This window comes from Pseudopipra pipra, chromosome Z (assembly GCF_036250125.1).
Source record: "Pseudopipra pipra isolate bDixPip1 chromosome Z, bDixPip1.hap1, whole genome shotgun sequence".
In the NCBI taxonomy this organism is placed as follows: Eukaryota; Metazoa; Chordata; class Aves; order Passeriformes; family Pipridae; genus Pseudopipra; species Pseudopipra pipra.
The window spans coordinates 2,883,562-2,906,624 of record NC_087581.1 but is presented as its reverse complement, the minus strand read 5'-3'; the positions used below and the strand labels follow the sequence as shown (position 1 = coordinate 2,906,624).

At 50.9% G+C, this 23,063-nt stretch overlaps 1 protein-coding gene across 2 annotated transcripts; it reads right to left on the bottom strand.

The window, feature by feature from the left end:
- Positions 1–956: 956 nt before the first annotated feature.
- PSTPIP2 (proline-serine-threonine phosphatase interacting protein 2) lies at positions 957–21,105 on the bottom strand. Of its 2 annotated transcripts, none has more exons than XM_064640953.1 (15): positions 20,443–21,105; positions 13,636–13,736; positions 11,706–11,783; positions 10,794–10,828; positions 9,116–9,222; positions 8,356–8,418; positions 7,106–7,204; positions 6,867–6,912; positions 6,409–6,488; positions 5,040–5,138; positions 4,425–4,521; positions 4,037–4,118; positions 3,330–3,364; positions 2,967–3,024; positions 957–2,333 (listed from the first exon to the last, which is right to left on the bottom strand). In XM_064640953.1, exons 1-14 carry the CDS (start codon positions 20,473–20,475, stop codon positions 2,975–2,977), a joined length of 1,005 nt encoding a protein of 334 aa, XP_064497023.1. In that variant the 5' UTR covers positions 20,476–21,105; the 3' UTR covers positions 957–2,333; positions 2,967–2,974. The 2 variants fall into 2 exon arrangements, with proteins under 2 accessions (XP_064497023.1, XP_064497022.1); XM_064640952.1 differs by lacking the exon at positions 957–2,333 and adding an exon at positions 2,402–2,472.
- Positions 21,106–23,063: the final 1,958 nt, after the last annotated feature.

Below are 23,063 nucleotides of genomic sequence, written 5' to 3'. Positions count from 1 at the left end.
CTTGGAAAGCCATGAGGCAAGGGAAGGTGATGAAGGGGAGATTATGAAGAAAAAAAGCCATTTTGGCACCCACGAACACATAGACTTGTTTCCCAGTAGCTCCATGTCTGGACACTCCTCTTCAAAGCTCAGTTTTCTTGGCCTAGGTCTGTGCAAACACTTGGTGTTTTCATAGAATCCTAGTCAATGAGGTTGTAAAGACCACCAAGATCATCAAGTCCAACCATTCCCCCAGCACTGCCTAGGCCACCACTAACCCAAGTGGCACATCCACACAGCTTTTAAATCCATCCGGGGATGGGGACTCCACCACTGCCCTGGACAGCTGTGCCACAGCTTGACAACTCTTTCAGGGAAGAAATTTCCCCTAATATCTAACCTAACCTCCCCTGGCACAACTTGAGGACATTTCCACTCACCCTATCATCTGTTCTCTGAGAGCAGAGCCTGACACCACCCCCCGGCCCCTCCCTCCTGTCAGGGAGTTGCAGAGCCAGAAGGTCCCCCCTGAGCCTCCTTTTCTCCAGAATGAGCCCCCCCAGCTCCCTCAGCCGCTCCTGCTGCTCCAGACCCTTCCCCAGCACCCCTGTTTTGGTATCACTTCTGTGCATTTAATGAATGTGCAAGCCACTGGGGACCTCTGAATCCAGAAAAGCCTAACAGCAACTATTGTGCTCAGTCAGCAGAAAAGCCCCAATAAAGAAACCGTGCCATGTATTGCAGAGCAGACACTCTTCCAGGGCAAACAGCCCTATGTGGTCAGCTGTGCATGTCTAACAGCAAGTACTTGTCCTTGTGCCAGTCTTATTTGGAGTGTTTTCTGCCACATCTGTGTTGGTATTCAGCAAGGACTGAAATAAAGGCTGAGCGAGGATGTGCTCTGAAGGTGTCCCACCCCAGCCCCAACAGAAAGTGAACAAGACAGCCTTTAAAAAAAACCCCACATACCCAACACGTGAAACTCAAAATTTATTTTTTAAAATATGTATTTAAACAACTAAGACTACAGCAGGCTCCTTCAGAATAATACTTGTGTCCTTGGTCTTTCAGAAATAAAACAGGATAGCGGATTCCTTGGCACGTGCACTTTGCAGGAGGGCAGATGTCAGAGCTCACTGTCATCTTCCCCACACAAGAAAACACAGTAAAAATTTTGCCCCAAGGACTGACGGGCTGGGACACGTGCTGAAGCCGTGCAGATTCAGCTGGAAAAATGTCATACAAATAGCAAATCCTGCTGCTCCAGGTTAGTCACCTGGCACCGGGTTTAGACAGGTAAATTGTGTGTTTATCCCCATGTCCTGTGTCCCTGTGTCCAGTGTCATAAGGCACTGAGGAGTGGTCAAGCAGCACTGCACACAGGGACGTCAGAGAGATCAGCAGCCCCAAAGCACATGAGCTTCTGAATCAAAGTCATAATCATAAGATACATATACATATATATATGGTAACAGAAAGGGCAGGAAGTTTGAGGAGATCTGGTCAGAAAACAAGTTTCATGGCTCCAGCAGTAGCTAAGTTTGTTTCCAGTGGTGCATAGTCAGAACAAGTCCAAAGTTTAGAGATTGTCAAAAGCTAATTAAATCATAGAATCATAGAACTGTAGAATGGTTTGGGTTGGGAAGGACCTTAAAGACCATCTAGTTCCAACCCCTTGCTGCGGGCAGGGACATTTTGCTCTAGACCTGGTTGCTCCAAACCCTGTCCAGCCTGGTCCCCAGAGCCTTCCAGGGACAAGCTGTACCATGAACCTAAAAACTCACAAGCCCCTCATTGGAGAGGCATTTGGGAGATCTGAACAACGTTCTCCTGATCCTCAACAACACCGTGGGATGTGGAACCTCCCAGCAGGTTTGTGGTGGCACAGCCCCTCACTGGGTAGCCGTGCTGTGAACTGCTGCACCAGGCAAGATGCAAATCAGCTTCCAGCATCGGCACTTAAGCCTGGAGCACACCTACAGCTAAGCCAGACACACGGTGTAACTGTTGGTGCTCCCCTAAGTGAGATCCCCGAAAGATGAGAATAAAATTAAACCTAAATTACAAGTTTAATCCCCAGTAATGAAAGACTTTAGAGACAGGCGAAAGAGTAACCTGAGATCTGAGGGGGATGCAGGTGCCCTGAACACAAGCCAGCGTGCCCAAGGCATCATGCAGCACTCCCCTCGGCACATATGAGCTAGTTATCTGGAGAGTGGGAGGCTCCAGCCTCTCCCAATGGCTGCACTTTAGAAGAACTTCAAATCAAACACTTCTTCCGACACAAATCGCCCCTGTGTCTGGTCCTTTTCTTCCTCTGAGTTTGAAGATAGGATATCCATCCAAGGAGTTTGCTGATGAAAGGCACAGATTTTTTAGTAGGCACTTTTTGGATGTACAAATAATTATCAGTCCTCAAATATGTCTGGGAATAACGGGAAACACCACCTGTGCCACGCTGGTCAGACCAACAGTGTCTTCTGCCTGGAAAACCTACAGGACAGGATCAACAGTGTCTAAACCACAGCTCCAGTTCAGAGAAGTGATGGCAGGGCAGGAGCATCACTTCCAGTTGGAAGTGATCCCCCTCAAATATCACCCTTTAACCAGTGGCCTTTCTTTCTCCACAGTCCCTCTTCCAGGTAGCTCCAGATTCGCAAAATGGTTTCGGTTGGAATGGACCTTAAAGCTCATCTCATTCCACCCCCTGCCATGGGCAGGGACACCTTCCACTATCCCAGGTTGCTCCAAGCCTCATCCAACCTGGCCTTGAACACTTCTAGGGATGGGGCAGCCACAGCTTCTCTGGGCAATTTGTGCCAGGGCCTCACCACCCTCACAGGGAAGAAGTTCTTCCTTATAGCTAACCTAAATCTAACCTCATTTAGTTTAAAATTCCCCTTTGTTGTGTTACTATCTGCCCAGGTTAAAAATCCCTCTCCCTCTTTCCCATAAGCCCCCTTTCTTCATCAAAAGTGAGTACTTACTGTGACTGCTAGAATTGTACCAAGCTGTAGCCATCAACTGTGGCATAATCAGGCTCCCCTGAAACAGAGAACACAAAAAAAAATAGGTTTCCTCATGAGAAGTGCTCATTATAAGGCTTCCCACACTGGCCATCCATGTTAAAGGGATGGGGTGCAAGGGTGAATGAGTCTCAAAGAGGTGTCCTATAGACAGGCTGGGAGAGCTGGGGATGTTCAGCCTGGAGAAGAGAAGGTTCCAGGGAGACCTGAGAACCCCTTCTAGGGCCTAAAGGGGCTTTAGGAGAGCTGGAGAAGGACCTGGGACGAGGGTCTGGAGTGATAGTTCCTCTGTGGGGCCAGAAAGCCCATAAAGCAATAACTCACCTGGTGCACTGGTCGGGGTGGGCAGAGGTCCCCTCCTGCACAGAAGGAAACACAGAGGTGAGGATCTGCATGGATACAGGACTCCCTTTGCCCTGGTTCTGCACTCCCCAGCTGCCCTCCCAGAGCTGGTGGGAAGGCAAGAGGTTTGGCAACCTGGGCTTTATAGAGACCTGGTGGGGTCACCACCCACAGCCTGCTTGGCAAACACAGGAATTGAAGCTGATATGGTGCAGGAGAGGAAAAAGCAGCCAAAAAGCACTAAGCTGGGGGAAAAAATCACAATCACAGGTGACCCTCAGGGTATGCCTTTGTACATGCCTTTGCCCAGAGTGACACATCAGGAAGCCATAACTGGACAGGGCTCAACTCCCAGTGTGGCAGCCAAAGTGTCACACTCATGCTTAGCATGAGTCTTTGGCCCTCATTTTCACCTTGGCCCCTGAAGAAACATCCTTCAGCCTGTCCTCCCAGCCCAGCTTCTGTCCCAGGGGAGTGAATTCAGCTCTGCAGTTCCTCCCTCTACCCACACGTGCCTTTAACACTCCTCAGATGGACAGATCACAACAAGAACCATGCGAGGAAATATTTTCCTCTAATACTCCCAAGTCAAGCTTCCAGTAGACTAAAAGGAATAAAATATGCCCTTTTGCAGGGGGGAGAGCATCACTTGCAATAGCAATTGCAATTGTACATGTTATGTCCCTTACCTTGATATAGGTACAGGCGCTGGACTTCTCGCAGGAGTCACATTTCTCTGTGTGTTGTAGTAGTTTTCATAAACAACAGGAGCTAGGAAAAGTTAACAGTAGTAAAGTACAGGCCTTTTATAGACATAAAATACTTCTTATACCAGCAGTCAGATCCTAAGTCTTTCCCCTCTCTGTGAAAACACCTGACCAGGAAACTAAAACGAGGAGTGCTATCTTCAAGGACTGTTGAAAGTGGCAGAGACTAGTGCTCCATAGCAGTGAACTAAAGGAGGAATATTGCAAAATCAATGTTTTTTGCACCCCAACTAATGCTGACATGAGCAGCAGCTCCATGAGGAGTACAGGGCAGTCAGCACTACTTTGTGAGATTGTACTGAGCTCTTACCTGGAGCCAAACTTCCAGTTTTGCGCAAATTTACAAAAAAATCAACATCCTTCTCAATGCTGCACATTTCTAAACTCTTGCGGATTTCCTCATATTTCTGCAAAAGGGAAATAAAATGCATTTCTATTACATCAGGTCAAAAAACAAGAGGGTTTTTTCCAACTGTCTATTAGACATGGGGAGAAATCCCAATATTCACCCAGTGCACAAGCTGCAGTGACAGGGGAATCACAGAATCTTAGAGTGGTTTGGGCTCAAAGGGACCTTAAAGCCCACCTTGTTCCACCCCCTGCCATGGGCAGGGACACCTTCCACTAGACCAGGTTGCTCCAAGCCCCGTCCAACCTGGCCTCGAACACTTCCAGGGATGGGGCAGCCACAGCTTCTCTGGGAAACCTGTTCCAGTGTTTCAGCACACTCAAAAAATGTGTGAATGCTAGAGGAAAGCTCATCTGCCAGAGTTTTGGCCAAACCTTCTGCCTGCCCACTCATGCTGGTGTCTGGTGGCCAATGAAGGGCCACAGTCCAACTCACACATAACACAGCTCAGAGCACAGGAAAACAAACTGGGCTCTGCTTTCCACACAGAAGAACGAAGACTTTTAGTTGAGGTACCTCATCATTCTGGACGCAGCCCAGGGAGAGCTGGTTGACGTGGAGCCAGAGGGCGTTACGGACATAGCTGATCCGATCACACTCCTGAGTCTCAAAGAACTGAAACAACACAGACAAAAACGGCCACATCATCTTTGAAATGAGAGCAAATCTCCTTAATCCTTACTGCTTCTCGTTCCCAAGTGCCATGAAAAGACAACTGCAAGGAGCAGATGGTGTTGGTGCTCTGCAGGAAACAAGGAAACAGCGTGTCCTCCAGATTACCCAGAACAGAAATGATCCCTTTGTGCAACCAGATGAGTGTTAAGATGAGTGTTCGTTAAGCTCAGAAGGTCTGCAGAACCGATGTGAAGGGGGTCCCCCAGCACCTTTGGGGAGAACAAGCCAGATTCCTAAAGGCAGTACATGTTCCCTAAGTACCCCACGCTCCTGTGGTCCCAGCTCACTTCCCTTCCACAGGTGTCCTAGAATCACAGAATCACTTAGGTTGGAAAAGCCCCCTAAGATCATCAAGTCCAACCATTCCCCCAGCACTGCCAAGGACACCATTAACCCATGGCCCCAAGTGCCACATCTACATGTGCTTTTATCACTTCCAGGCTGCGGATATGGAGAAATAAATACACAGTGAGGATGCATGAAACCAGAGGTGCATTGACTGGTTGGTCTTCTCCCTCTTTCCTGTCCAGCCCTTTTCCAAGCAGATTTCAACCCAAGCCTTTGAAATCTGGCATACTAGAAATCTGAATCTGGTATACCTTTTGAAATGTCCCCATCACAGAGGCTTCCAAAGACCCCAGACACCAAAAGCACACCATCACTGAGGCACTCACGCACACCACACAACAGAGACAGCAAATTCCAGTTCAAAACAGAAAAGTAAAATCGCAGCCTGATGAGAAATAAATTGGGAAGGAATCAGCACAGCTGGGAATGGGAAAGCTGTTTGCAAACCTGGGATAGAACCTCAATCTCTGCAGTCCCTGTCCATGGAAAGTCTTTTAGAGTTTCAGACAGAGTCTTCCAGGTGTTGCTGAGGCTCTAGGACATACTGGCCTTAAGTCACTGAGTATCCAGAGGCAACCACAGCTGTTCAAAGTGACAGCCATGCCAAACATGCAAGTAGGTAATGGGCAAAACGTGGTGGAAAAATAGAAATAATTAAAAAATAGTGGAAACCTTGAAGTAGTGGGGCCTTGAATCAAGAAGCCAAGCTTTAGGCACACACAGGGTTAGCTGCAACACATCCTGCTGCTTCACTGCCAGGGGAATACACAGAAGGGAAATCTATGCCGTCCCTGGGCTCTGCAGACAGAGGTGGACGCCCAGAGGAACACACTGCCATGCAAAGGTGTTTGAGGGCATTTACCTCGCAAGCTTTGATGTGCTCCATCTGCCACTCTTCCCGGACCTTCTCCAGCATGGTCACATTCTGCTGGTAGCTCCTGTCTGCAAGAGAAATCACAGTGTCAGCTGAAGGTCGACAGGCAGGGTGGGTTGGAATGAGATGATTTTTAAGGCCCCTTCCAACCCAAATCATTCACTGATTCCATGATTAACATTAACGTAAATACCCTTCACTAGAAGGTAATATGTGAAGCCTGAAATGGCTAGGACATCAGGGATAAAGTGGAAGGACATGGCCTTGGTGGAGTCATGCAGGCTTCTCCAGGGCAGGTGCCCATCGCTGCTATCTTGGGCATGTGTTTCTGAGGAGCTGTGCCTGATCCAAGAGCTGGAGCTTGCCCACGAGCCCTGCCATGGCTTCACAACTCCCTGCCCCTGGAAACATGTCCCTTGCCCTCCCAACATGGCATTTCCACTCACCGGAGTCCTCCAGAGCTGATTTCGTCTGAGCCAGCTTCACGAACAGCTGCCAAAAATGGGAGAGAGAAGGAAGGTGGAGGAGCCCCTGGGTGCATCCCCGAACGGCGCCGCAGCCCCACTGGTGAGCACCTCCAGCCCTCCCGTCTCACCCCAAAACCCAGAGCTGGGAGAAGAGCCATGGGGTGGGAGAGCTGACAAGAAGAGGCATCCGTTTCTCCCCCTGCCCCACCTCCCTGTACCTTCTCCTGCTGCTTCTGCGTCACCAGGTTTGCGTTGCGGTGCACGGCCTGTTCCGCCTCGTCCTTGTCCCGGCACCGCTGCTCGTACAGACGCTTGGCCTGGGAGAGACACCAGCACACAGCTCGGGTGGGAGCTCTGGGGGAGAGAACAGCCTACGAGGGCAGAGGTGGGCACAGGCTGCCAGAGGAGCAGGGGGTGACACACAAGGTCCCAGGTGCCCTGTGGCTTAGGGGAAGCCTCACAAGACAAGCTGCGTTTACGGATGGAAAGCTCATGACAACCAAGTCCATGAGAGTACCCAGAGGAGGGTGTGGGGAAGGGTCTGGAGCACAAGTCTGGTGATGAGCAGCTGAGGGAGCTGGGGGGGCTCAGCCCAGAGAAAAGGAGCCCTCAGACGGGACCTTCTGGCTCTGCAACTCCCTGACAGGAGGGGGGAGCTGGGTGGAGGTCGGGCTCTGCTCCGAGGGAAAAAGGGACAGGACAAGAGGCAACAACCTCAAGTTGCATCAGGCAAGGTTTAGATTTAATATCCAGAAAAATTTCTTCACAGAAAGTGAAGCCCTGGCACAGGCTGTCCTGGGCAGTGGTGCAGTCACCATCCATTAAAGTGCTCAAAAAAGGTGTGGACATGGCACTTGGGGACATGGGTTAGTGGTGGGCTTGGCAGTGCTGGTTAATGGTTGGACTCAAGGATCTTAAAGGGCTTTTATAACCTGAACAATTCTATCATTCTAAATCACATTTATCCAGCCCTGAAAGGCTACCACTGGCTGTGCCTCCTCTGTAGTAACCAGTGACAGGACTCCAGGGAATGGTCTGGAGTTGTGTCAGGGAAGGTTTAGGTTGGATATTAGAAACCGGTTCTTCCCCCAGAGGGTGGTTGGGCACTGAACAGGCTCCCCAGGGCAGTGGGCACAGCACCAAGGCTGCCAGAGCTCAAGCAGTGTTTGGATGACACTCTCAGGCACATGGTGTGACTCTTGGGGATGGTCCTGTGCAGGGCTAAGGGCTGGACTTGATGATCCTTGTGGGTCCCTTCCAACTCAGCATATTCTGTGTTTCTGTGATTCTGTGTCCTTGGTGTGCCCTTCAGTGTTCTGAACACACCCTGCACACCACTCACACAGACTCAGCATCCAGTGTCACAGCAGAGGAGGAAAACCCTCTCATTTAAGCCTGCCCCAGCTCTGTGCTTGTGACTGAGCGGTGTTAACCCACAAGGCAAGAAACAGCAGCAGGCTTGCTTTACCTCCATGGTCTTCTTGTACTGCACATTCCTGTTTTTGTGAATCGCCTCCATGATCAGCTCTATCTGTGAAGAAAACAGGCCCAGAATCAGCACATCGCTGACCATCAAAGCTCCACTGGGTGGCTTGGGAAAGAGTCACAGACCAGACTGAGATGGGCTTAAGGACCTTCATCCACCCAAAGCATCTTCACAAAACTCATCTTTCATGCTTCTGTCTAAGCCTTGACTTCTGTATGCAAAGGAGCTCTACGAACTAAATGTATAGCAATGTATAGTACTGTGTCATCTCCACAGGCTCTGACAAAGCTGGGAAGCCCACTCCCCTCTGCTAGTCCAAACCAGCCCCTGGTTCTAGCGGTTTTCTAGGAAAAGGAAAATCCAGAAAAAGGAATCTCAACAAAAAGTTAAAAGGCTTGGCCATTTTATCGGACCCTATGGAGATCATACAGCGCTGTATATAAATGCTTCAAAATATTCCCAGTTGAGGCTGGTGTCCTGGGGCTGAGCCCCTGCTGTGGCTGGCCCCAGAAACCACCCAAAGGAGAGGATGTGGCAGTGAGAAGAAGGAAGCTGGAGGTTGCTGCACAGTTCACCAACATGGTTGCAACATGTAGGAAGAAACTCAGGACTTCCCAGCAGCAGCAGGCACGGGGGGGCACAGAGAGGGCTGGGGAACAGCAGGACACAGCTCTGGGATTAGCCCAGTGCCGGTGCAGGATCAACATCCTGCGGGAAGGTACATCTTCCCACAGTGCCTGACCTTTTTCCGATGCAGTTTTTGCTTTTCCCTGAAGTCCTCCATCTTTTTTGCTTCCTCCCGAAGGGTTTGCGCCAGCTGGATGTGACCTTGTCCCACATTGTCTATTTCTGCAAAGAAAAAATAACTTAGATAGATAGATATAGATATAGATATATATAGATACATATTCCTAAAGAGACTGTGTTTCTCAATTCAACTGACATCAAACTGGCCCCACGTCACACATCCCCTTTCAGAAACATGAAAAAGCAGCAGGTTGTTTGAAGCAGGCTCAGAGCAGTGCTCACCTACGTAAGGACCAGTCCTCCTGGGACCTGCCCCCAAGTCTGAGGAAACTCCAGCTGAGAGAAGTTACTCAAACAAGCACAGTCACATCTCCCCCTCACGCGGGTGAATTCGGGCGCGTTTCAACACATCGCACCCCGGCACAGCTGAGTGAAGGATGCACTACCCCAGGCCAGCAGGCAGGAACTTGGGCCATAGAAAAACTAAGGCTAAAAAAATCTCAGGCTCCTCTTGCTGAAGGTGAGCAGCCACACCACGAAATGCCACCCCAGCCAGGTCACCGAGGCAGCGGAGCCAAATGGCAGCTCGTGATTCAACATTCCAAAGCTGTTCCAAACCCACAGCTTGGAATAGTCAGCAGTGGTGAGGGCAGAGCCATGTCAGGGATATCCAGCTGACAAAGCTGGCAGGCACAGGGTAGCAGAGTGCTCACCTTTAAGGTGCTGTCTGCCTTTAAGGTGCTGTCTGCCCAGTACCCCACCGAGCTGTGATACAGGGACTGTGTATGGTGGCCAAAGCATCATCTTTTACATGTTCCAATTAGAACCACTGAACCATTTAGGCTGAAAAAGCCCACTTAAGATCATCAAGTCCAAGCATTCCCTCAGCCCTCGCAAGCCCACCACTAGCCCATGTCAACAAGTGCCACAACTACATGGTTTTTAAACCCTTCCAGGGATGGGGACTCCACCACTGCCCTGGACAGCCTGTGCCTGGGATAGACAACCCTTACAGTGAAAAAGTTCCCTAATATCCAACCTAAACTTCCCCTGGCATAGCTTGAGGCCATTTCCTCTCATCCTGTCACTTGTTCCCTGGGAGCAGAGCCCAACACCCCACCTGGCTCCACCCTCGTGTCAGGGAGTTACAGAGCCAGAAGGTCCCCCCTGAGCCTCCTTTTCTCCAGGATGAGCCCCCCCAGCTCCCTCAGACGCTCCTGCTGCTCCAGACCCTTCCCCAGCTCCGTTCCCTTCCCTGCACACGCTCCAGCCCCTCAATGTCTCTCTTGTCTGAGGGGCCCAGAACTGCCCCCAGGATTCAAAGTGTGAATTACTGTGTGTGTGTGTGAAGAGGACAAGCCTATCCAATAAACCCCAAGAGACCTTCCCATGCACAGCTTTGATACACAACACAATCACAACCTCTGAGCTGCAGCCAGACCTGAAAGTCCAAGAGATCCCCAAAAGGACGCCCTGTGGGTCTCCTCTCCCACCTGTGCCCTGGAGCACTTTGTCCCAGACCCCATGCACTGGGACGAGCCAGGCCAGGAGTACAGCCTATGCCGGACCCCATCACCACAACTTTAGAGGTTTCCCTGCCATTTTCTTCCTAAGAAGTTGCCTTCAGGCTTTGGCACAACCAAGTGTCCTGACAAGCATGAAGAACTACTTACGTTGCTTGAAAACATCCAGGGATCTCTTCAGCGTGCTGAAAAACACATGAGGAGCATTAAAAAGAGCAGGAAAGCATGGCCAGGCACAAGTATCAGCAGAGCACCTCTCCCAAAACAGTCTCTCACTTGACACCAGTCAAAGCAACTCAAGGCAGGTTTATTTACCCTCTTTATACCTCTGGCTTTTTCTCTCTCAGGTACAGCACAGCTCGCTTGCTTTGAGATCTCCTTTACATCTTTCTGAACATTGGATGCTATCAAAATTCTAAGTTTCATGATGAGTGTATCAGGCAACCTTCCTGAAGCATAATTTTGGGCACATGAACACCTTCTACATGGTGCATTGGCCTGTGGTTGGAAACTTAGAGAACTTTTCTCCCTGTTAATTTCAGAAACATTTTATGTGACACAAAATTGTAAAAACAATGATCAGAGAAAGTCAGACTGGGTATGTATAAAGTATAGAAACAAAGCAGGGAGCAGAAGGTGCCGAGGGTCACTGGGGAAATGGAGACCCACTCATGGAGCCACAGTGGTCACAACACTGTGAAGATATTTGCGTGGTTTGACTCAACCTGTACTTCCCCCTGGCTACAAAACCAGTCAAGAGTGAACTCTTGGGTCTTATGATCCTCGGCTTTCTGCTGAACCACCAGTCCACACCTCACCTGAGCATCTACAATGCTTTGGTTAGTCTATGGCTGGTGGGAACTTGGTGGAGTCTGGCTCAAAGCAAAGCAGAACCCAGCTGAGGCACTGTTCATTCATGAGAATGGTTTCAGCTCATCTTCTGGACGTCCCAATCACATTTCAAAACACTGTTTTGTCTCTCACAATCTCCTTCCTTCTCTTCCTCCTTCTTTGTTCCATGGAACCCATAAAAGCAGAACACACACAGCATTGTGAACTTACTTCAGCTCCGTCTGCCCACAGGGCTTCTTCTTCGACAAGTTGATGAGCTCTTTGCCATATTTTTCTTCTATAATTGCCCTGTTGAGAAAAGAGAGGAATGAGAGAAAGTTCCTAATTCAGAAAGTAAGACTTGTTAGCAGTGGAGGTCAAGATCTGCTCTGAACTCCTGACCTGTGCCAACCAGGTTTTCCAGTGAAAACACTCAGCTTTGCTGTGTCTGTGGTCCCGATATGCTGCTCTGCCCATCTCCCCTGGGCTGATGGGTTCAAGGATCACCTCCACAGGTGATGGAGGACTAAGCTGCCTGTGCCTGGCTGGAAGATGCAGCCAAGTGACTCACCTAGGTAGGTCTTTTACCCTCAGTTTCCTATGGAACAGGGCTTTTGAGATCCCTCAGTCTGTCCACACTAAGTACTTTTGACTCTGACCTGGCTGATTTATACCAAATGTGACAGGAAGGGAGCAGGCACCTCAAAGACAGCTTGGCCACCAAGCATGCACCCCAAAGCTCAGCTCGGGCATTTCAGCTCTTCAGGGCTTTTTTGAATGAGGCAATAAGTACTCTCTGGACCTGCCTCTGATCCTTACGGAGAACGCCTGAAGAAGAGGCCAAATCTTGTGAGGTAACAGAAATAACACCTTTGAGAGATCCTTTTGTCCTCCCCTCTTGAAAGAATGAGAGGGGGGAAAGAGAGTCTACGTGTTGCAGTACAAGAACAACCAGCTTTCTGCAGCTGCTTTGAAGTCAGCACAGACAACCACGGCTGGACTTGCTTGGTCAAATGTAGGTATCTCAACCTAGGCAACCCTAACTGTCTACAGTCAGTGTAAAGAAACAAGTCTTGCTAAAGACTGCATTAGAAGGTCTACTGGATAAAATAAATAGCTTCCTAAAATGTCTGTATCTCCTAACACAGATGCAAACACCTGTGTTGTCGACTTCTCGAGTCTGGCAGTGAAGGTTCACCCAGGTTAACTCTTTAGAAACTCCCAAAGCTTGTAGGGAAACGGGGAAAAGATAAATATCATAAATTGATTTTTTTTCCCCTCTGTCTAACAACATTCACATGAACTTCATTTGGGACAAAGCATCCAACAGGCACGTCCTCCATGGCTGGAACTGTGTTAACAGCCCTGCTGTACACGGAGAACTGAGCCATGTTCAGAGAGAGGTGCCAGTAGCAAGTCCAGGTCCAGCCTCTAATCTCCTTCTGGAAAGACACATTGGTGGCAACCTACACCTACTTCAAGAACAAATAGGACACAGGGTGTGGAGGAGGCTTTTGGCACTCTCTTGTTGTCACAAATGAAGGGGACACGATTCTCAGGGTCCAGTTCCTCAGCTGGAAAGCCCAAATTTTCCTGGAACATGAGATTACAGCCTAAAGAGATGTAGGTGATTAGACACTTTTAAGTGCAGGTTCCCCTCCTCTTCACCTCCATTATGTTTGCCCCAGGCTGCTCTGCACCAAGTCATCCAGTCACAGGTTGTTTTTTTCCAGTTCTCATTACCAAAATTACATTAATTCAAAGTTGTTCTACAATGCTCTTCATATTTAGCCATTGCTAACCAGGTGAACCATAAAGCCAGACCCTCTCAGTTGTTTTTGTAGCCACAGAACCTCTGTTTAGGTCGTATTCTCTGATTGATAAAGGCAAAACCTAATGCTACTTCTTTTTAGCATTAAATCTATGAGCTGTTCTTAATGTACAAAGACAAATTCAGGACAAGGCCCTGCCTCTCCTAGGCCAAAGTTCTCACCTGATCTTCAGCAAGGTGAACAGCAAGGTGAGCTTCATGGCAGAGCATTTTAACAGAGTGGACAGTTAAACACAACAGAAATCAAACTGGGAGCACCAGGAGTAGGAGTAGTGCCACAGCCTCACTTCCCAGGCTCAACCCAACCCATGATCAGAGGCAGCTCCCTACCTTTCCTTCAGGAAGTCTTCAAACTCCTTGCAGTTCTTCCTGCCATCATTCAGGTGTTGGATGATGCTGTCGTAGCCAACGGTGCTTGTCAGATCCGTGCTCTGAAAACACAGGAGTAACATCCTCATCAGTGCAGACCATGGACACTGCCACCTCCAGAGGCATTTGCACAGGCAACAGCTCAGGGAGAGCAAGTGTGCAAGTGCCTCTTTATGAAATAAGATCTTTCTTTTTAAGGGGTGGGAGAGACTCCTGGATGAGAACAATGTATGGGACAAGATTTTCAGAAAAAAGAAGATCTCAATCCAGCAACAACATATGTTCCCATCCATGTTCTCAAGTGCCACATCCACACGTCTTTTAAATCCCTCCATGAGAGGTTTCCAAAAGAGCTGTTTCCAGGCAGGAGGAGCTCCTGATTGAAGGAGTTGGGCAGGGTTGTATCCTGTGAAACCAGCCTTAACAGCACCTTCTGGACAAGTTTGATATGGAGAGAATCAAAAGGACCAGCATGACTGGGGGTGTTCACTGGGAGAAGAGAAGGCTCCAGGGAGACCTTAGACCCCCTTCCAGTGCCTAAAGGGGCTCCAGGAGAGCTGGAGCGGGACTTTGGACAAGGGATTAGAGGGACAGGACAAGGGGGACAAGGCTTCCCACTGCCAAAGGGCAGGGTTAGATGGGTTACTGGGAAGGAATTGTTGGCTGTGAGGGCAGTGAGGCCCTGGCACAGGTTGCCCAGAGAAGCTGTGGCTGCCCCATCCCTGGAGGTGTTCAAGACCAGGTTGGATGGGACCTGGATCAACCTGGTCTAGTGAAAGGTGACCCTGCCCATGGCAGAGAGGTGGAACTGGATAATCTTTAAGGACCATTCCAACTCAAACCATCCTGGGATTCTGTGACTGCCTGTGGGATGTCCCAAAGGCAGGGCTGGCTGCTGCAATGGAAGAGGAAGTGCAACACAGAGAGCACAGAGCCATGGGCACAGAAGATTTAAAAGCATAACAGACTAAGCCCAAGACAGGTATGGAGGGTGGGGGTTGCACCCAGCCCTGCCAAAACAAAGTGGGGCAGAGGGACAAGGATCTCTACTCCTGCCCTCCCACGGCTGTCCTGGTCCTTCCTGCTGGGCAGAGCTCTGAGCCCATGAGCTATTTACAGGACAGCAGCCCATGGAAACTACAAACAGATGATTTCAAGGTGACAAAGCAGCAGCTGATGTTTCCCAAGCCCACAGGATGTGCTCCCCCCTTCCTGATCTGCTGCCTGGATTTGCACCACCCTCCCAACAGACTTGATGAGGAGCAGGATTTTGAGTGCTCCTTGTAATGCTTTGGGGTTTGTTTGCACTTGCAGGCAAAAGAGGGGCTGAAATGCTCTAGTGGGGATGTGAAAACATGAAATGGCTGAGTCACAGCTGAAAGACAAGTTCCTGAGCTTGACGATTCCATCTTCTGCCCCACTCTACACGGAAAACCCCTGCAGACACACACCCTACGAAATATTGACATTGGATAAACACAGAATTATAGAATTGTGTAAGTTGCAAAAGCCCTCGAAGACCATAGAGTCCAACCATTTTCCCAGCACTGCCAAGGCCACCACTAACCCATGTCCCCAAGTGCCACATCCACAGGGCTTTTAAATCCCTCCAGGCATGTGGACTCCACCATTGCCCTGGGCAGCTGTGCCAGGGATGGACAACCCTTACAGTGAAGAAATTTCCCCTAATATCCAACCTAAACAATGTCCTCTGGCACAGCTTGAGGCCATTTCTTCTCATCCTGTCACTTGTTCCCTGGGAGCAGAGCCTGATCCCCCTCTGACTCCCTCCCTCCTGTCAGGGAGTTGCAGAGCCAGAAGGTCCCCCCTGAGCCTCCTTTTCTCCAGGATGAGCCCCCCCAGCTCCCTCAGCTGCTCCTGCTGCTCCAGACCCTTCCCCAGCTCCGTTCCCTTCCCTGCACACGCTCCAGCCCCTCAATGTCTCTCTTATCTGAGGGCCCAGAACTGCCCCAGCACTGGAGGTGCCTCAGCAGTGCCAGCACAGGGAGGGCACTGCCCTGGCCCTGCTGCCACACCACAGCTGGGTTAGGTCCAGCCGCTGCCACCAACACCCACAGGGCCTTTCCCAGTTTTCCAGCCCCTCTGCCCCAGCCTAGAGCTGCAGGGATCTGTTGGGACACAATGGCAGGACCTGGCACTTGGTCTTGTAGAAACTCACACCGTTGGCCTCAGCCCCCTGATCCAGATCCCTCTGCAGAGACTTCCTGCCCTCCATCACTCTGTCCCAGCCTTCCCAAATGGAAGGGTTTGGGGCACTACACTGTTCACGGACCATCTCTAGGAAGATCTGTATTTATGCCGAGCTCTCAGTCTGTGTCCCTTGCCCTAGGTGCTTAGACAAACACACCAGAGGCTGGATGACTATTTTAGCAGACGGAAACACGGTGCAACCATAGCTGGCTGTGCTGTCCTTGCTCAGAGTCCGCGTAGCCACAAAATCGCTCAGGGTCCTACAGAGGTTGCTGAGACAAACAGAAATGCTTGTGCTGGTGTCTGCAGGGAGCAGGGTGAGGAGGTGCTGCACAAAGCTGCAGGTCCTCCCCACCCCAAAACCAGGTAGGTGCAACAGGAGAGACAAAAACTCATCGCGAGGAGGAAAAGGACTCGCTGCAAATTCACCCACCTGAGACCATCACCCTGCAAAAAGCAAGATTACTTTTTGATTAATAATTTTCCCTTTGAAGTTTCCTTCCCCTACACCAATGAACCTCTCCTGCTCGTCCCAAAGACTCCAAAAGCATTGGACTATCCCGCCTTCACGAAATTGTCTCTCCCCACAAACCCCACCTTGTTCCTTTGAAAGGACGACCTGAGGGTTTCATAACGCTGCTGATTAGTTCCACCAAGCCAGTCCCCGTTTAGAGAAGGACAACAAGGGGAAAGGGGAAGTGAAACAGCCCAGCCAGCATCACACCATGAGTCAGCAGCCAGGGAATAAATCCAGGAGCCTGGGGTTGCAGACCCCCCAGCCACGGGTTGCTTTAGCAGCATCACTAAATACACTGCAGAGAGCAGAGCATTGTCTCAGTAAAAGCAAAATGACCAAAATTTCAGTCTCCAAGCTGCAAGCTGCCAGCCCACAGATCAGAACTGAGGTGGTTTTTAGCGTTATTGTCGTTTCTTGGTTTTGCTACACAGTCTTACAGGACAAAATTGCTCTGATGAGACCCAAAGCTTTGCTCTTGGGTTAACTGAAATACGTGGAAGAGCGGGCTTGTGGAGAACTAGACGTGTACTAAGAAAGTGGAAAAAACTGTGAGAAAAGACCTCCTATAGTGAAAGAAGAAGAGCAGGTTGCAAAAACAAGTGAAAACAAAACCTCGCGCTTGCTCAACGTGTGGCAATCACTACAGGCCAGGCAAGGGCAAACAAACACGAGCTTTTGGGTATTTTTGTTTTTGCACAGCTCTCTCACAGACACGCAGGAAGCACAGGTTGTGGGAGGGAGCAACACGGGAGTGGGGACATTCAGGGCAATGCATGTTCAGCTTCAGGCATGTCTGGACTTCGGTCCCTGGGTGAGCAGGAGCTGCAGCAGGGTGCAGAGAGCAAAACTTGTTATTTAAGGAAGTTTACCATCCTGTGCTGACACCCAAGAGCATGAGCAAACTCGAGTGCAGAGAGCAAAGTGGCCCCATGCCTTCCCAAATCATGGGCATCATGCCGTCAGCTCCAGCAGGGACCAGGCTCCAGTGCAGGAACACACACAGCATCCACCAAAGAAACCAGAACTGGTGTGGTTTAAAGCTCAGTCAGTCCCCAGGTGAGGCTGGAAGCACAGCCCTGCTACCCTGACAGAGAAAAGGGTGGGTTGCAGCTTATCATAGAGTCATAGAATCCCAGAATGGTTTGGGTTTCAATGGACCTTAAAACCACCCATCTAGTTCCAACTCCCTCCCATGGGCAGGGACACCTTCCACTATCCCAGGTTGCTCCAAGCCCTGTCCAACCTGGCCTTGAACACTTTCAGGGATGGGGCAGCCACAGCTTCTCTGGGCAGCCTGTGCCAGGGCCTCCCCACCCTCACAGTAAAGAACTAACAAAAGTTCACTGTCCCAACAAAGAAATTCAGTGGTCACCACTCACAACCAGTCACATTCCAAAGCTGGAAGATCCAATACCAAAACTGACCTAGCTTTTGAGGGTTTGGTTATTTTTAGGCTTTGTCCCATCAGTTGAGGCATCCCTCCTCTGGAGCTCTGCCAAAGTCTTGCTTTCTCATTGAGCTGTCCTAACCACTACAGAATTGCCCCTCACCAGAGCAAAGTGCATTTTTAGCAGTATTTAGGGTTTCTGGAGGTAGAGTGTGATGGTGAGTTTAATTTGGGGGGAAAAAAAAAAGACATTTTGTTGGACCACCAGATAAGAAGCTGAGCCAGCACCACCATTAAGGAACAGGGTATGTGTGGCAGCATCTGCCACCTGCCCAGGATCATGCAGAGATGGTCCTCTTGATCTCACCTTGTTTGACAGGTCAAGAACCTACTCAAGATGAATGTTGTGCCTCACCATGCTCTTTGTAGCACTAGGACAAGGGATGATGATTTTAAACTCAAAGAGGGGAGATTCAGATTTGATAGAAGGAAGAAATTGTTGAAATTCTTTATGAGGAGGGTGGGGAGGCCCTGGCACAGGCTGCCCAGAGAAGCTGTGGCTGCCCCATCCCTGAAAGTGTTCAAGGTCAGGTTGGACGGGGCTTGGAGCAACCTGGGACAGTGGAAGGTGGAAGGGGATTGGACTAGATGGCCTTTAAAGGTCCCTTCCAAATGAAACCATTCTATGATTCTAAGAAATCACTTGTTGCAGCAGAGACTTCTGCTTCCATTTTCGCCTCAAGCGAGGTAATATAAGAGGAATATTGCAAGAGGAAGTGTGTGTGGACTCACAGCACCCAGCAGCAAACGGAAGCTGGACATGCAGACCTCCACACCTCATCTAAATGTGGTTTCTTATTTCCCATCTCTTGCTCCCCCCTCCCTCCCCAGCCCTCACAGCTGATGCACAGTCACCAGTACGTGGTGTGGCGATTGCTTGGGGTGGTACCTGCGTTTTCCATGGGCCAAACCACCACAGCAGGGCCTCGATCTCTCCACTGAGTCACATTCACCACCCTCCTGTCCAACATGAACCCCAGCTCCTGCTCCAGGCACGTTTCCTTAGCCAGGGGGTGGGGGTAGGGGGAGTGGTTGAAGCACACAGGCTTCAGAAGGGAAGAAACCAAGCAAAATCCCTGGCAGCACCAAGGGTTTTGGGCTCAGCAAGAGCTGGAGATTATTCAGTAAATAGCCATGTTTGCAACAGAAGGGGTGAGGCAGGAGTGAGTACCCCATGGCATGCCCCATCTCCTCCTTAACTTGGGGGCTTGGCACTGCTCTGGCCCTGGTATTTTCTCCCACTGAACCCCCTCCTCCAGGATCCTCTTTCAAAAAGCTCCACAACACAGCTGGAGAGGGACAAACCAGGCAGAAATAGCTGAAGTCAGCCCTGCGGCGAGGAGATCTTCTTCAGCCCAATGTGCCACTGAGGCACCACAAACCATGCCTGCTCAGTGTTCCTGGCATCACAGTTATTCCCCTCAGCCTGGCAGATGCTGCCACCACCCTTGCGTCCCTTCCCTCCGCATGTCTGCAAAGCAAAGAGAGCACACCTTGGAAAACTTCTTGGCAACAAACAGCTGAGAAGCAGCTGCCAGTTGCAAAGTCGGCTTTATTCTCCATGCCAGGTTTGATACCTGTGTGGGATTTGCATATTTGACAGCTCTATGCCAATTAACACGCTAATGACACTGGTGCTCTGCACAAAACACAGGAGCTCCAAACGTGGTGTCTGCTCCTCCTGGGGCCTGTGCTCCTCTCCCCCATCCTGCAAGATGGGAGCTGCTTCCAGACAACATCTGAGAAACCCCGAGCACCATTCACAGATGGGGATTTTCAGCCCCAAAAGACACAATTTTGTAATTTACTTCCTGGTTGCCAATACCTGGAACAAAGGTCTACCACAACAAGAGGAACTGAGCGGCCACAGAGCTGACGCTTCACAGCAGATATGTGGCTTTTCTGCACTTCTCCTTTCAGAAAAAGCACAATTCACACTCAGAAGAATAAATTGTGGTTTTCCCCAAAGTGTGGCTTTTCCTCTGCGGCTCAGCAGCTGACAGCAGCACACCGAGCACCAGCACATCCAGTCTGGGATTAGCTCCACATCAAAGGACCGTTTTTGGCTATAGTGTCTCCAAGTAGTTCACTGATGGCCAGTTAACGTTATCAGACCCTCAGACTGGCACTGATTTCCTCCAGCATGGCAGTGGCTGCTCGCTGGGATTATTTTGGCTGCCCGGAGCAGGTTGCAAAGCCACAACTCCCAGGACATGTGTGGGTGGTCAGTGTCTGCTGGGGATCACAGAATCACAGAATGGTTTGGGTTGGAAGGGTCCTTAAAGACCATCTCGTTCCAACAACCCCTGTCATGGGCAGGGACACCTTCCACTAACCCAAGTTGCTCCAAGCCCCGTCCAACCTGGTCTTGAACACTTCCAGGGATGGGGCAGCCACAGCTTCTCTGGGTAACCTGTGCCACTGTTTTATCACTTCAGGATGCCCAGAGCTTTCAGCAAAGTCACCCCACGACCACGATCGCGTTGGAGCCCACTCTAACCAAAGAGCGGTGACCCCCCACCTCCAGCTGTGACCCCCGGCTGTGCCCCCCGGCTCCGGCTGGCCCTGACCCCGGTGTCCCGGTCCCGCTCACCCAGAAGTGGTCCCTGAACCGCGCCTCCCGCATCCTGCCGCTGCCACCGCCGCTCTCCGCCTCTCCCGGCGCCGCCCGGCGCGGCCCGGCCCGCCCCGGCGAGTCCCCACCCACGCACGGGAACACCCTCCGTGGGTCGGGCGGCGGGACGTGCTCGGTTATATCGGCGGGGAAGGGAGGCTCGGCGTCAGCGCTCCATGGGAGAAGCCCACCCGTGATGGCCGGACCAGGGACCCGCGCGGCTTCCCCGTAAACACGGGGCGCAGCAGGAGCACCGCACGACCCGCAGTGCTCTGCTCGCCTGGCGTGGGGTTGGCGGAGTGTTCTGGGATGGTTTCATGGAACCACAGAATTATTTAGGTTGGGAAAGCTCTCCAAAGACCATCGAGTCCAACCATTCCCCCAGCACTGACAAGCCCGCCACTAACCCTTGTCCCCAGGTGGCACATCCACACAGCTTTTAAATCCCTCCAGGGATGGGAACTCCACCACTGCCTTACGCAGCCTCTGCCGGGGATAGACAACCCTCTTGGTCAAGAAATTTTCTCTAATATCCAACTTAAACAATGTCCTCTAGCACAGCTTGAGGCCGTTTCCTCTCATCCTGTCCCTCGTTCCCTGGGAGCAGAGCCCGACCCCTCTGGCTCCCCCCTCCCGTCAGGGAGTTGCAGAGCCAGAAGGTCCCCCTTGAGCCTCCTTTTCTCCAGGATGAGCCCCCCCAGCTCCCTCAGCTGCTCCTCATAAAACACAACCCTCCTCCACCACACCCATCCCGTGTTACCCACAGTTTATAAGGGGGCCTCTGCCTGAGACAAAGCGCTGCGTGAGCAACCTCTGAACAGTGCTTTGAAAATAGGAGGTAGAACACAGTGTGCTGGAATGCCTGAATCACATCCACTGCCCTGACCTGCTGCCTCTGCGTGAGCACAGGGAGAGCTAAAACAGTCCACTAATGCAAAAAGAGGCGTTTTCCACTTACTGAAATAAAATGCTCAGTTGTAACCTGAGGCTGATTTAGGCAAACAGACATGTGCACGCTCCTGACAGCCCTCACCAGGAATCCACATCACCAAGCAACTAAAGGGGCTCCAGGAGAGCTGGATAAGGACTTGGAACAAGGGATGGAGGGATAGGACAAGGGGGAACAGCAGGGTTAGAGGGACAAGAGGGCAGGGTTAGATGTGATATTGGAAAGGAATTCTTTGTGAGGATTGTGAGGCCCTGGCACAGGTTGCCCAGAGAAGCTGTGGCTACCCCATCCCTGGAAGTGTCCAAGGACTGGCTGGACAGAGCTTGGAGCAACCTGGGCTAGTGGAAGGCATCCCTGCCCATGGCAGGGGTTTGGATGTCAATGATCCTTAAGGTCCTTTTCCAACCAAATCGCCCTGTGAGTCTGTGATCCACTGGCCATTTCCCAGCTTCCCAGCCCCACCCCGTGGCCAGGGCAGCCCATAGCACCACTCAGGATCTGGGACCCATCCTCCAAAACCCGCCCTGCCCTTCACTCGGACCCGACTGGTGCATTTACCACACGGTGCTTTCATGAGGAAGTTCTCACCTTCCTACATCTCAGCAGCAACAGGGCAGAAACCAGAACCTTGGAATATTTCTCTCCTATCTTACTAGAAACAAATACATCTCTGTGCAGTTTTGGACTAGGGCACCCCTGAGCTCGGTGCTTTCCAGCTGCAGCAGCACGTCAGTAGAAGATGGCACAGCAACACCAAGAGGTAACCAGCGTTCAGTCAACGTGCAGGAACAGAGTCACAAGCTGTAAACATTATCCTGGGAGTGACAAATGATGTTGGCCAGGTCAGAGTAAAAAGGTTCCACAACATTCCCTCGTGCCTGTGAAGCCCCTGAGCCACCTGTTCTGGAGCTGTGCACGGAATAAACAAAACAGAAATCCCTCCTGGAGCACAGCACTAACTCTTCCCAGAAAGGTGTCTGACACTCCTGGACTAAAAATTTTTCCCCGGTACAGCAGAGCCTGTTTGTTAGCCTGGAACTGTGTGAGAATGTTTCCAGCTGCTTGTTTGCACTGGGAGGCAGGATGCTCCCCTGCAGGAAAGTTAACTGGGGACAGTGGGTGTGCAGGCTCCACGAGGATTAAGGGCCAAGCTCCACTGTACCAGACTGAATACACTGCACGAAATGGAGAGGCTTTGAACTCTCCCCCATCCCAGATCGGTGCAACACTGGGATCCTGTGCCTCACACAGCAGTCAGGAAATGGAAGAGCTCCAGCTCTGGGGTCCCAGCACAGGAAGAACATGGACCTGTTGGAGCAAGTCCAGAGGAGGCACAAAGTTCATTACTAGGATGGAAAACCTCTCATACAAGGAAAGGCTGAAAGAATTGGGATTGTTGAGCCTGGAAAAGAGAAGGCTTCAGGGTGACCTAATTGCAGCCTTCCAGTACCTGAAGGGAACTTACAGAAAAGATGGAGTGACAGGACAAGGGGGAATGGCTTCCCACTGCCAGAGGGCAGGATTAGATGGGATATTGGGAAGAAATTCTTTATTGTGAGGGAGGTGAGGCTCTGGCACAGGTTGGCCAGAGAAGCTGTGGCTGCTCCATCCCTGAAGTGTTCAAGGCCAGGCTGGACAGGGCTTGGAGCAA